Here is a 17032-nt window from a genome sequence, read left to right on the forward strand (position 1 = left end):
AGCCGCTTTTAAACTGAAGGGGAGCCATGATAGTCCTTAACAGTTAATAAAATTCATTTGTATCAGATACTGCACTACCAAAAAAAAATTTGAGGTAGAGTAACCTACTAGCAACGTAGGCCCAAACTTCAACCTTAGAATAAGACTGGATGGACTATATTTACCATACTTTAAAATTCAGAAGTTAAAATGCAGCTGTGAAAGTGGACTTTTGTCACTTTTAGTTAATGTCTGTTTATTTATGCTATAGTGTTCTACCTAAGAATAAGAGACTTCTTTCAAAAACAGTACAAAAAAAAAAATCTTACAGACCTAAAACTTTTGAATGGCAATGTAGATTTTTAACAAATAAATAAATTAGTTTTAACAGGAAAATGGAACAAAAGTATTGATGACTCTAGAGTGAAAATGCCTATTTTTGCTATTTTTTGATCATTCTGCTTATTTTGAAGGCACTTTTGGACTGAATTCGGTAGGTGGACCTGTGTAAATCACCAAACATCTCACTGTCTGTTGTCATGGCTTTTATAAAAAAAAAAAATTAGAAAAGCTGTATGTAGCAACAATCTTTTTCACTGTTTTATCATTGTCAATTACACTTTGAGTGGCACAGCTCTCTTGTACTTAATCTAAGTTTACATGTGTTATTTAATCTCAGTTCTTATTTATCTGTTAAATATGGCAGGTAGGTGTCTCGCTTTTTAATTGACATCTAAAGATATAATCACAACATGGTACTGAGAACTCTCTCCTCCAGTATGTAGGAACTGTTCCTCCCACGATTATACACTAGAATCCTGCACTAAATATAACATACAACATCACACCCAAGTCTCAGCGCACTAACAGTTAGTATATTTAGAGACTGTTTATCTCAGTTCTTTAAATCCAAAGCAAGAATACCTGCCAGATAATGATGTAAATCCGTGTATCAATAGGATGCATGAACCTTGCTCTTACAGCTGTTTCATTTTACATTCTTGAATCTGAATTCCAGGTTCCAGTTTGGTTTTGTTAAAACTATGAATCAGAATAAATAAATAAATGATCATGATTGGTCCCATGACTTTTTTTTATTCCCTTTTAGAAAAGAAAACTGTGTTTTGTAGTTCAATTTTTTTTTACTTTTGTTTGCCTATTGTCCTATTGTCCAATTGTCCAGGTGTCATGGTTGTGTGTGTTACATTGAATTTACCCACAAAACGTGTGTGTGTGTGTGTATTCCCTATTCCATATGTGTATTTTTTATTTTTGGTCCCATGGTGAAAAAAACAAAACATGGTGGTCTGTACAGTATAAAAATCATTACATGGAAGTTCCCCATAAAACATGGAAACTTGTGTGTGCTTGCTCTAAAAGCTATAACAAAACACCTTTATTCTTTAAACCGGTAAGATTAATCGTGTTTATTATATATTTTTTTATTAAAGTGGAAATCAGTTTACTAAATGATGTAAACTTGACTCACTGCTTTACTTTCACTTTAAAGGGATATTTGTGTTGTCTATTATTTATTTTTATTTATATTTATACTATTTTTAATTTTTGTGCAATCACTGAATAAAAAACTATTTTCCCTATATATTTTATCACTGAGGATTTCTTTAAAAAAGTTTAAAAATCTCGTCTCGTTCTAATGAACCCAGTCTTGTGTCTCATCTCATGGGATAAGTGTCTCATCACACCCTTAATATATATATGTACTGTATATCCACAAAGATCAGATATATTGTATTTTTTATCAAATAACAAATACATATATAAACATAAAAATATTCTTTAAGTACTGTATATCCACAAAGATCAGCATGTATTACTGTTTTTACTGTATTTTTGATCAAATAACTACTGCCTTTTTGAGCATAAGAAGTTTCTTTAAATCAATCAATCAATAAAAAAATAATAGTCTTACTGAGCCCAAACTTTTGAAATTCTTTTTTTTTTCTGTTTTATAATAATTAATATAAGGATAATATGCAGCATAATGTTAATAAACACTGATACAGTATATAGTGTTCACACAATTTTAATTTGTGAATGGAGGTTACAAAAACAGAAGAGAGCACATGGATATAATACACTTACAAAAGAGTCCCATGAGAAGAACCATATGATGTGAAAAACAATCCAAGAGCTTTCATTCTTAGCCTCTCTCAGTAACGTGGGGATCAATGCTGCATGTAAGATATGGCCATCTCAAGGGCCTTCGTGCTCTAATCCAGGGGGACTGGATCACTTAGCAACTTTTGTTGGTTACGGCATCACCTGGTTGTGCTGTGACACAAGGGTGTAAGACCACTCCCCAGCAGAGGACCCCTGACCATAGATAGCATTTACGTCACTGTGTGTTTCTATGTGTGCATGGTTGGTGGATTCATTATCAGCTTGATTTGTAATTCCTGATTGTTGTTTAGCTGGGAGTCTTGATTTGTATTCAATGCTGGATTATATTGGATTTCCTCTGCTTCTTGTGACTGAAAGAGCATTGCAAACTGATGCTATCAGCTCCCCCTTACAGTTAAAAATAAGGCAAACTGCAAAAAAAAATATATATTAATAAATAAAACCTGTGTGCAGAAGTTGGCAGTCTGTATTACTTTATCTGTAATACAGGAAAGCTTTAATCATCTTCTTATTCAACTATATTTTATCACACCTCTCATAAAAGAAGATGATAATGCACCGACTGTCGTCACAGAATATTTGTACCCTGTGTTAAATATCCGGTCAGAAGGCAATTTGAATTCAATGTGATTTTACACTAACTTCATTATCGCTGATTATTTTTAATGGCTCATATAGAAACAGATTCTTATGATTTAATCTCGATTTGGGCATTTGGCACGTCTCAATCCTCTGAGTCTCATGTGGTAACAGGTGATCATCAACTTATCTGGGACCTTTTTACATTTTTGTTTTTATATTTTTTATGTCTTTGGAAATTTCAGTCTCCCTGAACAGAAATAGGAGGCTTTAGTGTTAAGTATAAATGAATGCTATGAATTATATATATATACAGTACAGGTCAAAAGTTTGGAAACATTACTATTTTTAATGTTTTTGAAAGAAGTTTCTTCTGCTCATCAATCCTTCAATTATATAAAAAAAAATACAAAAAAAAAATGTAATATAGTGATATATTATTACAATTTAAAATAATTGTTTTTAAATTTATTATACTTTAAATTATCATTTATTTCTGTGATGCAAAGCTGAATTTTTAGGATCATTATCACATGATCCTTTAGAAATCATTCTAATATGATGATTCATTATCAAAGTTGGAAACAGTTCTGCTGCTTAATATTTTTCAGAACATGTGATACTTTTTAAGGATACTTTGATGAATAAAAAGTAAAAAAAAAAAAAAAAAAGTTTGTAATAACAATATACACTACTGGTCAGTAATTTGGGGTCAGTAATTTTTTTTTTATTTCTTTTTTTAAAACTTCTTCTTTTTTTTAAATAAAATCAATACTTTTGTTCAGCAAGGATAAATGTTAAATTGATAAAAAGTGATAGTAAAGAAAATATATTATTAGAATATATAATTATTAGAATTTTTTATTTTTATTTTGAATAAATGCAGTTCTTTTAACCTTTTAATCATCAAATATATTAGACAGCAGAACTGTTTCCAACACTCATAATAAATCAGAATATTAGAATGATTTCTAAATGATCATGTGATAGACTGGATGTTACATGTGACACTGACGGCTGGAGTAATGATGCTGAAAATTCAGCTTTGCATCACAGGAATAAATTATTTTTTAAATTATTTTTTAATAGTATATTCAAATAGAAAACTATTATTTTAAGTTGTAATAATATTTCACAATATTACTGTTTTTTCTGTATTTTTGATCAAATAAATGCAGGCTTGATGAGCAGAAGAGAGTTCTCTCAAAAACATTAAAAATAGTAATGTTTCCAAACTTTTATATACTTCATGTATAAATGTAAATGTAAATGTAATAAATGTACCTTATTTCATACATATGCATATAGCATACACACATATATCTATATTAGTGAAATATCGCCACCTATAGTAATATATTACGTACTGCCATTCTCTGTGTGTTGAACTTGTTTTAGGAGGATCATATGCTTTTATCTTTCTTTTTTTTTATTGCTGACATAATTCTGCAAGAAATATGTAGACAATGAAATATCAAAATCATTTTTTGGCTGTGGTCATGCATGGGGTTAGTTCTCTGACAGTGAATGCTCTGAGAGATGAAGGATCTAAGTCTGTTGTCATATAATCTATGGTATTGTTCCCAAGAGGTGCGCAAAAGTTGTATCTTCCTATAGTATCCCCTTGTATCCTACCATTTGATGATGTACAGACCCAGACTTCTACATCTGCCCTGCCGAACTGTGCTGAGTTTTTGCGAGGGTATAATTTCTCTGTAGTTGGGGGGACAGTATGGTGTCTGTAGAATTATAATGTCCTGTAGAATTATAATGCCCATATGCTTGCTGCTGTTGTTGAATACTATGTTTAAACTCTTCAGCCCAAAGGGAATACACCCAGTGCACTTTCCAAAGGACTAAAGTGCATTTCAACTTTCTGATTTGAGTTTGCCAGAGGAAAATAACTTTGAGCTTTAGTTTGGGTGCCATATCCTCCAAATACGGGACGAGTAGATTAGAACTGGGCGCTGAACTGGTGCTCTACTTTAAAAACTAATCAACAGGAATGCTTTCATGTGATTATGGGGGTTGTAAAGTTTTGGATTTCTGGGCAAAGATCCTAAACTACCCAACAACACACCCAAACCTACTGTACTGTACCCGTTGACCCTTTTTTGCGAGCACAAGATGCACCAATGCATCTCCACCCCTAAACCTACTGTACTGTACCCGTCTCCACCCCCTGATCCCTAAACCCACCCATCTCCACCCCTAAACCTACTATACCCATCTCCACCCCCAAGATGTGGATCCAATCACGCTCCCTGGATCTTGTGTTCTGCAGTGAGGGGATACTGCATCTCCAGAGTCTCTCTCTCACACTTTCTTTATCAGAAGTGAGACAAAAATTTCAAAGCATAAATTCAAGGGAAAGTGGCAAGTCTTATTTGTACCACTAGATGTCAGTGATCAACCAGTGTTTTTCATGCTGAAGCTGCTAATATGGATTTGCCATTCTATATTATTTTTCTAGGACTTAGCATCTTAAAAATCAATAATTCAGTCATGTTTTCAATTCATTCTTCATCAGATATTTATAAATGTTAATAGTGTAGATTTACAAAAATCTGCAGTGTTTTTCTGCCAAGAAGTACTTTTAATTTACAGCATTGTGGAAATTGGAAAATATTAATGAATATGTGAAAGCATGGTTCTTTAAAACTTCAGCAGCTGATTTCAAAATCATCATGAGAATAGGGTTTAAAAGATGTGAAAACTTTACAATTAATATTTTAAAACATTACTTGTGTTGCCATTATTATTTTAAAACACATATTCACAAAACCAGAAACAGGTTACAGAGTTACTACAAGAAATTAAAAACTACATTCATATAGAGCTCCAAAGACTGGGAGAAAAGGTCAAAGGTCATCTCAGTGTGCTTTTTCCTGTATTCCTGTGCTGTCAGAGACGTTTTTCCTCAGTTTGCCTGCTGGCAGTCCTGAAACAGGCCTTTTTTTGAGGAGAGACTTGAAGTGACTTTGCTGTTGGCAGGTGTTTCCACTAACAGTTTCACCATGAGTTACCTTGGATCTGACAAGGCATTTAAGACCTCCTCACGGTGCTCTGCTGCCTCAGGCAGACCTGCCGCTTAAACATTTAGCATGGAAATGGCCCGGGATATCAGAGTGGCAGTCTAGACCATTTGCCATTCTGTCCGATATTCCAAATGACTTACCTCATACAATTCATAAGTCAAAAGGGGGATAGGTAGATATACATAAAAAAAAAAAAAAAAAAAAAAAAAAAAAAAAAAAAAAAAGATAGATAGATAGATAGATATGATTTCTCATCATTTATCATGTAACCTACTTTACAAAGTTTGCTTCTCTAGTTTGCTTGACAACAGACAGTGAATGAGAGGACTATCTCTTTATCTTTTAGGACGTCTTTAGTCGTGCTTGTGCCAAGAGGCTTTTGTGCCTGGCAGAAGGAACGTCCCATAGCGGAGTGGCCCACTCATCTGTCATCACAGCTCCTCTAGACTCTGGCTGATGTTAACACACTTTGATGTCAACTGTACATTCTGATGACATTCCTTCTCCAGAGTTTCATTTACAATATTAGAAAGCATTTGGCAGATCACAAAATGACAACAACTGACAGTCTGGAGCCTTTATGACACACTGCTAAACAATTGTCCTTGCTATGGAAGCTATGCAATGTCCATTTTCATATAGTGCGACAGAGCTGTAAAGCTGAAATCCCTCTGGTCTCAGTATTTGCTCCTGGGGTAAACCATCCAACTGTGCTTTACTGATTTAACTGCATTATTTTATTTCAATGTATTTTCTTTCTTTCTTTTTTTTGTCCTGTTTTTTTTTTTTGTTTTTTTTTTTTTTGATACAATTTATAATTTTCATCTTATATGTTCTTTCATAAAATATAAATATCAAAAAAAAAATCATTATTTTGTGTGTAACATTGTGTTAACATTTGTGTGTGTGTGATAGTGTGTGTGTAAAATGTGTATGTTATATATATATATATATATATATAATTATATATATATATATATATATATATATATAACACCTTAATATTTTATATTACCCTTTATGTTTTGTTTACAAATTTTTTTTTTTCAAATATTGCAATTTACCGTAATGCATAAAAATGTGCTAAATAAACAACCTTTTTTGCCCCTTGTATAATATGTAAGAGAGTCTATGAATCTGATTATTGTTAGTACAAAAAAAAGTATCTGTCTTAAATAAAAACTAGACTGTTAATAGACCGAGGGAATACATGGCTTATTTTCCAATCAAATTGATGATGTAACCCACAAAACAAAGTACAATCAACAAAAAAGAATCTCAATAACATGAAAACTATCATCATTGCGCAAAACCTAAAACCAACAGCGCTTAAATCTGACAAATGTGACAGCCTCTGAAAATCTCATTAGAGGCCAGTCCAAACCAATGAAGGGCTCCTTTTATCAGAAGGTCACAAGATGCCGCTCGGTGAGACCGATGCTTCGCACAAACCTCGCTGACAACTTCTTTTAAATCTCTGAGTGTATGATGACACATTTCCATAAAACATTTCGGTTGCACTTTATTTTACAGTACGTGTACTTACAGTGTATTTATCTAAGACAGTTCTGGTAATACAAGGTAACTACATGGGGTAGGGTTAGGGTTAGGGGTAGGTTCAGGGTTAGTACCTAGTTATTACATAGTTATTGTAATTACTATAATAAGTACATAGTATGTAGATGAGGTACAGGACTGAAAAATAAAGTGCTACCAACATTTCCATAAAAGATGATCTGTAAACTTGACGCGTGTGGTAACGTGTGTAGTTGTAATGTTTACATGTGCAGGTTTTGTATGTTTGGATATATGGAGGAACTTACAATATGGAGCTATGGACAGCATCTAAAATGTAAAAGTATTAATTAACTTTTATATTTATAGTATAATTATATTTGTATAGTTAAGTTTCTCTGTTATACAGATATTTTAGGCTTGAGTAAAATGATGGAATGCTTGGCACCAGAAAAAACACAGAGCAGAATGCACTCATAAATATAACAAATTCTGCTAAGAATGAGCAGAATGCAGTAAATACATTTGACGAATATATTTAATCTCTATTAAATCGAGTAAATGCAATAAAATCAACCAGTTATTAAAATGTATTAAGTATTCTATTAACCAAAAAGATTCATAAACATTTGTATGTCTCTGAAGTTGTTTACAAGTGAAATCCTTGTGTGTTTAAGTTGCTTTCAATACGGTTATTTGAAAGACATCTCATGCTCAACAAAGCTGCACTTATTTGATGAAAAGTACAGTAAAACGATAATATTATAAATGACAATTTTAAAGAAGAGTTTTACATTGTTGCAAAAGATTTGGAATTTAAGTAAATGCTGCTCTTTTGAACTTTTGAAACTTTTTACTGCCACATTTGATCAATTTAATGCATCCTTGCTAAATAAAAGTATTAATAATATATATATATATATATATATATACAGTACAGATATATATATGTAGTACCTTTATTTCATATATATATATATATATATAAATGTATGTAGATTAAATATATATGTATGAATACATACAGTACATTTTCTAAAGAGATGACATTACGTGATACGTACAATGTAGTACCTTTATTTCCTGTATGAATCACTAGTGCAACAACTGCTATTAAATGTAATTTATTCAAATACGTGCTTTTCAAAGGATTCATATTACAGCATATGGAGTTCATTTGCGTGTGACGTTAAAAAGCTGACCAGCTCCAGATGTGACCAGTTTCTCTTCCAAAAAAACACCTTGAATAAGTTAGCCTGTTAGCCTCAAACGTGGCGGGGGTTGTTTTGAAAGACACCAGTGAAATGGGTGTTATGAATTCATCATCCACATGCCATATTATTACTTCTGCTTGGAGAATTTCACTTCACCAAGGGCATTTGAGAGCTTCAGGAGAGCTGGCAGAGTCTTAAAAGGCCTGGCAACCTGGACAACCAGCCAGGAATTTAAAAAACCGTTAGGAAACACTAAAATCCTTCCATTACTGGGAGGCTCTTTTACAGCAAACACACCGCAGGCATCAACACACACTCAATGGTGAATTTGAATAATCTGTAAAAAAAAATTGTTAGTTATTGTGAGTAATTACAATATGTACAGGGGATAACAATTTAAAGCAAAAAAAAATTTAACAATCAACATATAAAAAAAACTTAAATATAAATTTTTTTTTTGTTTTGTTTTGTTTTTTTTTATTTTTTTTTTGTTTTGTTTTGTTTTTTTTTATAGGCAAACGTTTAGATTAAATTTTATACTATATATCAGATTATATCATGTCATACACAATTTGTTTATTTATTTATTAAGCAAACGTTTAGATTAAATTTTATACTATATATCAGATTATATCAGAGTATTTGCTAAATCAGATGATTGTCATCTTGTCCAGTAACCTGATCGCAAATTATAAACCAGAAGAGAGGTGCTTATTTTTTTCTACCTTTTTTTATTTTTTTGTTCTGTAAATCCTTTATATCTGTACACAGAAACTTACGTCTACTGTCACCTCGGGTGGATGATGTTTATGTAGGATAGAGATCTCATCCATTTCATTTATTTCTAAATTGTTAAACTCACTTTTGCAACTCACCCCTCCAGCTGTAATCAAAGGTCTACGAAAAACGCCTCCCAATCAAATTGCATTCTAGCTTAACACAGTTGCCATGCAACGCAGGTGTATAAATTTTCTCCCACAATGGAAATTAACTTGGGAGCTGCCAACGAACAAGAGGGCTATAAATACAATCCAGGATAATTATCATCGGTTCAGGGGGTTTTCAGAAGTGTGAGGCTTTGGCTAATCTGAGTGTGGGGAGGTTAGACAAGCTGTAGACCCAGGTGTTCCCGTGTGTAGCATCTGCTCTATTTCAGACATCCAGAGCCCCATCTCTTTTTCAGTATATTCTTGGGAACCGAGATACATGTCTTGTTCTTGTTGCTTCCGTTTATTCGTACCATCTGTTCTTGAAGACAGAAATATTACCAATACCATAGTAGCTTTCAGTGCACTTCTTATTTAGCAGTAATGCAACACGGACAATGCATCTATAGCAGACATTGTCTCACTCCGCAAAGAGTGACACAGATGTGCTGGGGTTTATAGTGAATCAAAACATACTGTGCAGCAATGTAGCCAATTCCCAAATTAATAACACAAACACTGTTTTTTTTTTTTATAATAAATTACTCAGAAAAACAAAAATACAGAATGTAGTCTGATTAAAGAACAAATAACTCTCACATATGAGCCAGTTCTTTTGAGTGAATCAAAAACACACAGCACAACCTACATATGTAGTTTGATTCTTGAACTAATGACAATTATTAATTGGTTCTTTTTAGTGAATGAAAACATAATGTAAAAGCAATGTAGTCTGATTCTCAAACTAATTATTACCATTAGTCAAATTATTAGTGAATAAACAAATTGCAGTGTAAAAGTATAGTTCAATTGCAAAACAATGGCTCTTATGAGCCAATTCTTTATTACTGTGAGATTTAAAACTGTTGTTACTGATATGGTTGTTCATATAATAACATTACAGATGCATACTATGCATTTTGTCAGTAGTATTTTATGAATAATAATTTAAATATTTGTTATATATATATGTTTGTTTAGAATTGATGTGTAGTATTTAAGGACAGTTACAGCATTGCATTATAAAGCAATGTTTTAAATTAATTATTGCTGAAGAAAGAAAGAAAGAATTTAGATCATAGACCTATTAGATCAGTGATTACAGCCAGACTGCATTCCATCGGTGACCGACGACTCTGTTTCGGCTGGCTCAGGCTCTGCCCTCTTTAGCTCTTCTGACCACATGCACGCCTGACACGCTGGGAGCTCATGACAGCTGTAACTGTGGAGGGCCAGACAGTGACAATGCCTGAATCTTGGCAGTCTGGATGAACAGGTGGATAAGACCAGCGCTAGCAGACCCATCTGTGTACAGGGTTGGCCAAGGGCACACCTATATCACGTGCCAGGAATGTGAGGCATTGGTGTTCAAGTGACTTAATCTATTTGTTACAAATACATGGAAAGAGTAAACATGGAGCTGTGAAAAGATGTTGGGCAATCACTGCTTCTTTTAAATCAAAACCTGACGGTTTGGCAGCGCACATATTTATTTCATTAGCATTATAGATGAATTGTTCTCAAAACAACTCCCATTATATAAAATGGTGACATTTCTGAAAAATGATATCAAAATTATTTCAAAAATCTCAAGTAAAACATCCATTGCAACACTTTTAAGGTGAAATGCTAAAACTGAACACACAAAACATGAACATAAATATATTACAGTACATTGGTTATTGTATGTAAACCCCACTTAAAACATTAAAAAACCAAACATTAAACCAAAAAAAAAAAAACATGAAATAAAAACTAATTTTCTGAAATAAAAGAACCATACCATTTTGCTTCTCTGAAACACATAAAGAACTCTTTTCACATTTCCAGGGTTGACAGAAGCGGAAGTTGTCATAGTTGAGTAAGCCTCTAAAGTGGTGAACTGACACTACAACAAATATAATTTTCATAGTTCCATTTGCTAAGTTATCAAAGTGGTGAACTGACACTAGCATTTCTATAATTTAATGCCAATTTTATTTTTTGTATTAAAAAATTACTATTTTGCCAGGGTAAATATAAGTAAAAAGTTGTTGAATAAAAAAAAAAATCCTATAAACTAGATAAATTGACAGTGTTAACTGACAATACCAGGTGAGCTACTGAGCAAGAAAAGCCATACAGAATTTTTTTTTTTTTTTTTTTTTTTTTTTGCTCAATCAAAACTCACTTATATTAAATAATAAACCTAAGTAATAACAAAAAAAAGAAACATAAATGAACACAATAACAAAAATATACATTACACTCATTTTATTACGTCCACAAGGACAAAAATAGAGATTACACTCATTTTATTACATTTCACAGACATTACAAGCACAATCCAGCTTCATATTACAGTGTGAAAAGAAAGGTGTAAGAGGTTTAGGACTTAATACCTTCTTCAAAAGCTCCTCTAATGTCCTAGTATTTTACTACCTAAGAAGCTCCACTCCGATTGAGAGCTTTACATCAAATGGATTCAGTGAATCTTGATCCCTCTTAATTTAGGTGTGTAAACTGGCAGTGCTTACACTTCACCTAAGTGCATTAAGCAATTTATTCCCTTGCCCTGTGCTGGGCTTTTCTGAGCTATACACTACAATTTCATGTGACACCTACAGTTACTACCAGTTAGGTTCCCCAAAATATTTTTTTGTTGCGGATGGGTTCCGCTTGCCTCCTATCTCCAGCCTGGCCCAAAGGGATTCGAGGGGTGTGGGGTTAGAGCTTCAGTCCCTCTCTCTTTCTCTCCCCTTGAACCGAGACTGTAGGCACGACACTGTCAGCTCCCATTACCTAATTGGAGTTGAGATGCAGCTGTCCTGTGTTTCTGCCTGCATGGCATGCCTCGCTCAGCCTCACACAGATGCTACATGTTGCAGACTTTAAAGGCGTCCAACAGGACGAGAGGGAGTTACGGCCACTGACAACGCACCGATGGATATGGCAACAGCATTTAATGTAAACACTGAAGCTGAGCTCTAAAACTCAACTATAAAACTATAAACAATTATTTAAGAGAAACAATTACCTTTTTAATTAACATGCATCTGTAAAACAAAAATATGAGAAAAAAAACAACAACCACACCATTGGTGTCACAATCCTATAAAACGCATTTAAATTCAATGACTCATCAAAAACACAACACTAATTCGAAACTTGAACAACTTCATCTGAACTCTGTAATTCTGAAATCTGAATTTAGTTTTGTTTCTGTTCTCAGCACGCAGCACCACAATAATGATTCTTATTTAGTTTCACCACAAGTAGGAAGTGACCAGTGTTATTTTGAGCTAAGATGCAGCTTAGACAATGATCAGTTTTCTTGTTTTCCCTGGTGAAAGTCCTCACATTGTTGTAGGGCAAAGATGTAGAGCAATACAAAGGGGAAGTTGTGGCCTAATGGTTAAAGAGTTTGACTCCTAACCCTACGCCTGTGGGTTTGAGTCTCGGGCTGGCGATACCATGACTGAGGTGCCCTTGAGCAAGGCACCGAACCCCCAACTGCTGGCGCCTAACAATTATAAAATGGCTACCAACTGCTCCGGGTGTGTGTGTTCACTGCTGTATGTGTAACGCACTCCTTAGAAAAATGGTTAAATGCAGAGCATGAATTACCTTTTATGGGTCAACATTCTTGGCTGTATGTCACAATCACTATCACTACTTTCACTATAAGTAAACACTGGCTTCATTAAAAAAATAAATTAAATTCCAGAAAATTCTAATTAATAAACATCTGTAGGGCCTTATTAGTTACTAACTTGATTATCAAACTTCTCTGATTTTACCTCATCCTACTGTTAAAACACCAATTTAATATAAAAAAACTTATTTCTTAAATGGGCCCACTAATAAACATTAGCAAAACTTCCAGAGGGCCCCAATAATGTGCAAATATGTGCTTTTATTCAAATTGACATCATTTTTTTATTTTATCTTTTATTCACTAAAGAAGATCTATTTCCTTATTTTGAGTCTCTTCGATAGAAGCATATCCTAAATATTAAATGTAAATGGCCTTCAGTGGGGAGAGTCGCAGGATCCAACCCACTTGAGTTGAAATCCACTTTTCAAGACTTGATATTATGAGATTAAATTTCCTCCCTAGCTAGACAGTGGGGAGAGTCGCAGGATCCAACCCACTTGAGTTGAAATCCAATTTTCAAGATTTAATCATAAATCACTTTTAAGAACTGAAGCCTTTAACCATGGGCCAATTAGGCTGCATGAAGCCTGGATCAGTTGTTGTTGGCAGCTTGACTAAATGTGTCATCTTACAGTGTGACTCATCAAACGAGGATAACAACAACAAAAATTCTGAACTGAACTGTTTCCCCCCATTCCTCAAATGTACTGCAAAGATTTTTACTCCCTATAACTGAATGTAACAAATTACAATTGCTTTGTAATGAGACAAAAATCATGGTAATAGAACAAATTATCATCATTGTGAAATTTTGTAATAATAATAATAATAAAAGAAAAACAGAAAAAAATCATTATGAGATTGTCTTTTTTGGTTCCATGTTTTTGTCACAAAATAAATGAACAAAATTATTATTATTATTATTGATAATAATACTACTAGTAATAATAATAAACATAAGCATCAAATTAGATGGCAAACTTTGAAGATAAAAATCAGAACTCATTAATATTTGTGTTATAAACACATCCTTTTTTTTGCATAGTAGGTGGAAATATGTTGTTAGGGAATAGCATTAATTGAAGCTGATAGGGAACTTAAGTGCATGACAGGAAGTTTGCTAACACAGATATTCAAAGGAATTCTGCATGACTGGTATAAAAGGAAAAGGAGGATCTGCACAGCAAATTACAAACAGGCATGGTTTCAAATACTTTGGTATTAACAAAATATCTGGTGTTATTACTTAAAGAATTTTTCATCAGAAATGAAGGCGCTGGTGTGCATTCCCAATACAAATTCTTTAGTGTAATCTGAGATTCAGCAGCCAAGTCTTTGATTTTTCATGTTTAATTTGTGTTTATTCTAATGTAGAATGAATGTTGATGTATTTAATTTATACTTTGGTCTACAGTTAACCAGACTGTTTTATCAGACATGACTACTAATGAGTCTGCCAGGTGCCTGAGGTTTTCCAGTAAACCATGAGTAATGCCCTTAAGAATACCAAAGTTAATGAAGATTCCAATGTAGTTTTCACAGTAGGTTCTTTAAAAATATCCATGCAAAACTTCAAAACTCTTTTGACAGATCAAACCTGTGTTGCCTCCCAGAATATCAAGTACATCTTCACACACAGAACTGCTCTCCTGTGTTCAGTGGCCAGGGGTTGCGGTGATTGTGTGAAGATTTCAGTATGTCTGCCTGAATGCTCGCAAGCCACGCAAAGCCAGGGGGAATTCATTCATTTCCCCTGAGCTCACCACACTGCCCACCTTACACAGCACCATCTGCCTCTCCTCTCTCAACACACAGCTGTCACTGCTCGTTTTCTTTGTTTGTGGTGCAAAAAGAAATCGCATTAAAAGCCTACAGGTTGTTCCCAGTTAGCTTTTATTGCTAATACTAGTTTTAACATGGACTGTGAAAATTTGTTTTTAACTGACTTGCTACACTGAAAAAAATAATCCATCATATATACCATGTGTACAGTAAAAACCTGTGAATTGGTTAACAGTAAGTTCCCTGCATATATTTCAGGTAATTTTACAGTAAAATACTTTTAGGAAATAAAAACAGCAAGTTTGTGTATAATTCACAGTGAAAACCATAAATGGACAGCAGTATTCCCTGTGAGGCACATCTCATTTGATGGAATAATTGATGGAAAATATTTTAAATAATTGTGGTTCTCTGTAATACTAAGGGTTTTATGTTACATCTTATACTTTTAAATTAATGTTTATTGCATTATTTTAATCTTATGTATATTATGATGGTATGTTTTATTGACAACGTGCACTCTCTATTTCTTTCTTTCTTTAATGTTTTTTGTTTGTTTGTTTTTGGTCAAATAAAGCAGTTTAAAGTTTATTAAAACATAAAATGTATTTTTAAAGTAAATATTTTAATTTGAAAGTTTTACAAAGTTCCTTTTTTAAGTAAATTTAAATGTACCAAGAAACAAAGTCATGAAAGTGTTCTCATTAAGTACACTTAAATGGCCTTTTATTTCAGTAATATTCCATAACACATTTATATAGGCTACTTTTACGATTTGAAGTACACTGCAAGTGCACATTCAAGCACACTTCTTTTTTTCACTAGGTATATTGCTGTAGCCTATTTGATTATAAATATAGCCTACTCTTGACCTGTGTCTCTGTGAAATATAATAAAATAATGAGAAACTAGAACGGAATTATGGAAAATCATTTCGAATAGTGTGATATAAAGTTTCAAAGTTTGTAGAAACGTCTATGATCCATCCATCCTCAGATCGTCTGTCATATGTGGAATACTGAGCGGCAATGATTCTCATAAATAAATCGTAAACTCTACAAAAACATGAGATTCCATTCGGAACTGGCGCAACTTCACTGGCCAATCCCTAAAAAAAAAAAGCTTGAATATTCATGACGACGATGCTGTTTGTAGTCATGGAAACTCAACACAATAGGTCGACGTGCCTCTTTCTCACACACACACTTCGGTCGGTGATCTCGAGCCCTCTCCATCCTCTCCTAAAGCATTTTACTTTGCGCATGTACAGGCAAACTGAACATTTCATCGACTCCAAGATGGCGTTAACACCACTGGCTTGCGTTCTGCTTCTCCTCTCCATGCAATGTGAGTACGCATCCCCACACTTTTATAGTTTTTTTTTTATCTAGAAGAGGCAAAAGTGATGCAAATCGTGGTGAATGATTTATCAAAGTTGTTGGAATGTGTTTGAGTGAACATCCTGTTTTACAGAAGTAACTGTCTCTTTAAGCCAACTAAAGTATTGAGCTAACCCGTTAGTTCCTTTAGATGAGTTGTTAGATGTGGCTGTTGAATCCAAAGTGGGATAAAAGTAAGATTCTCGGTTGGATGTGGCGTGTTGTAGTTGTTTCGCGCTGGAATGTTTCTCATCGCCGGCTGAAACCTCGCATCCCGCGCTGCGTGTTTGTCCAACTAACCATAAATAAATCCGCACGCCTCTATAATTCCCTCATTCTGTAGGTTACATGGGTTTTTACGGGAATATAATAATTCACGTTAAAATCACATCCTCTATAAAAATCACATCAAATATAATCCCATAAAACACGCATGGAAAGTTGGTTTCGTGCTGTTTTGTTTCGCTGGATCGTTCGGCTCAGTTCTTTGTTCAGGCTTTAGAAGTTTTTGAAATTACATTAATAAATCAGGACTGAGTGGTGTTTTGTTGTTGTTTCTCCATTTTGCTTTTTCAAAACGGTCACGCTTTCGTTAGTTTTGGGTGTTTTAAACTATTAGAAACTGTTTGAGTGGAAGCGGAACATGTTTATTGCGAGATAACGGTTTTCTGCCTGAAGTGTTCGCGAGAGGGGATCAGGCGCCCAGCTTTAGCAGTAGCACGCGCTTTGATTTCTGCATTTGCAGCATAGTGCCTTCAACACGCACAATACTCCAGCCTTAAGTTTAGGGCTCGGGGAAATCATTTAAAAGAAATCATATTCTTCACACTCATCCTAT

At 33.8% G+C, this 17032-nt stretch overlaps 1 protein-coding gene across 1 annotated transcript in view; it reads left to right on the forward strand.

The window, feature by feature from the left end:
• The first annotated feature begins 16009 nt into the window (after window positions 1-16009).
• Window positions 16010-17032, forward strand: part of jam3b (junctional adhesion molecule 3b) — a 31958-nt gene continuing 30935 nt past the window's right edge. Inside the window, exon 1 of the mRNA XM_042710890.1 lies at window positions 16010-16162. Within this exon, the coding sequence (XP_042566824.1) occupies window positions 16078-16162 (85 nt within the window). The 5' untranslated portion in view covers window positions 16010-16077. The remainder of the gene's footprint in view (window positions 16163-17032) is intronic.

The sequence above is a fragment of the Cyprinus carpio genome, chromosome A21 (assembly GCF_018340385.1).
Source record: "Cyprinus carpio isolate SPL01 chromosome A21, ASM1834038v1, whole genome shotgun sequence".
Lineage (NCBI taxonomy): Eukaryota > Metazoa > Chordata > Actinopteri > Cypriniformes > Cyprinidae > Cyprinus > Cyprinus carpio.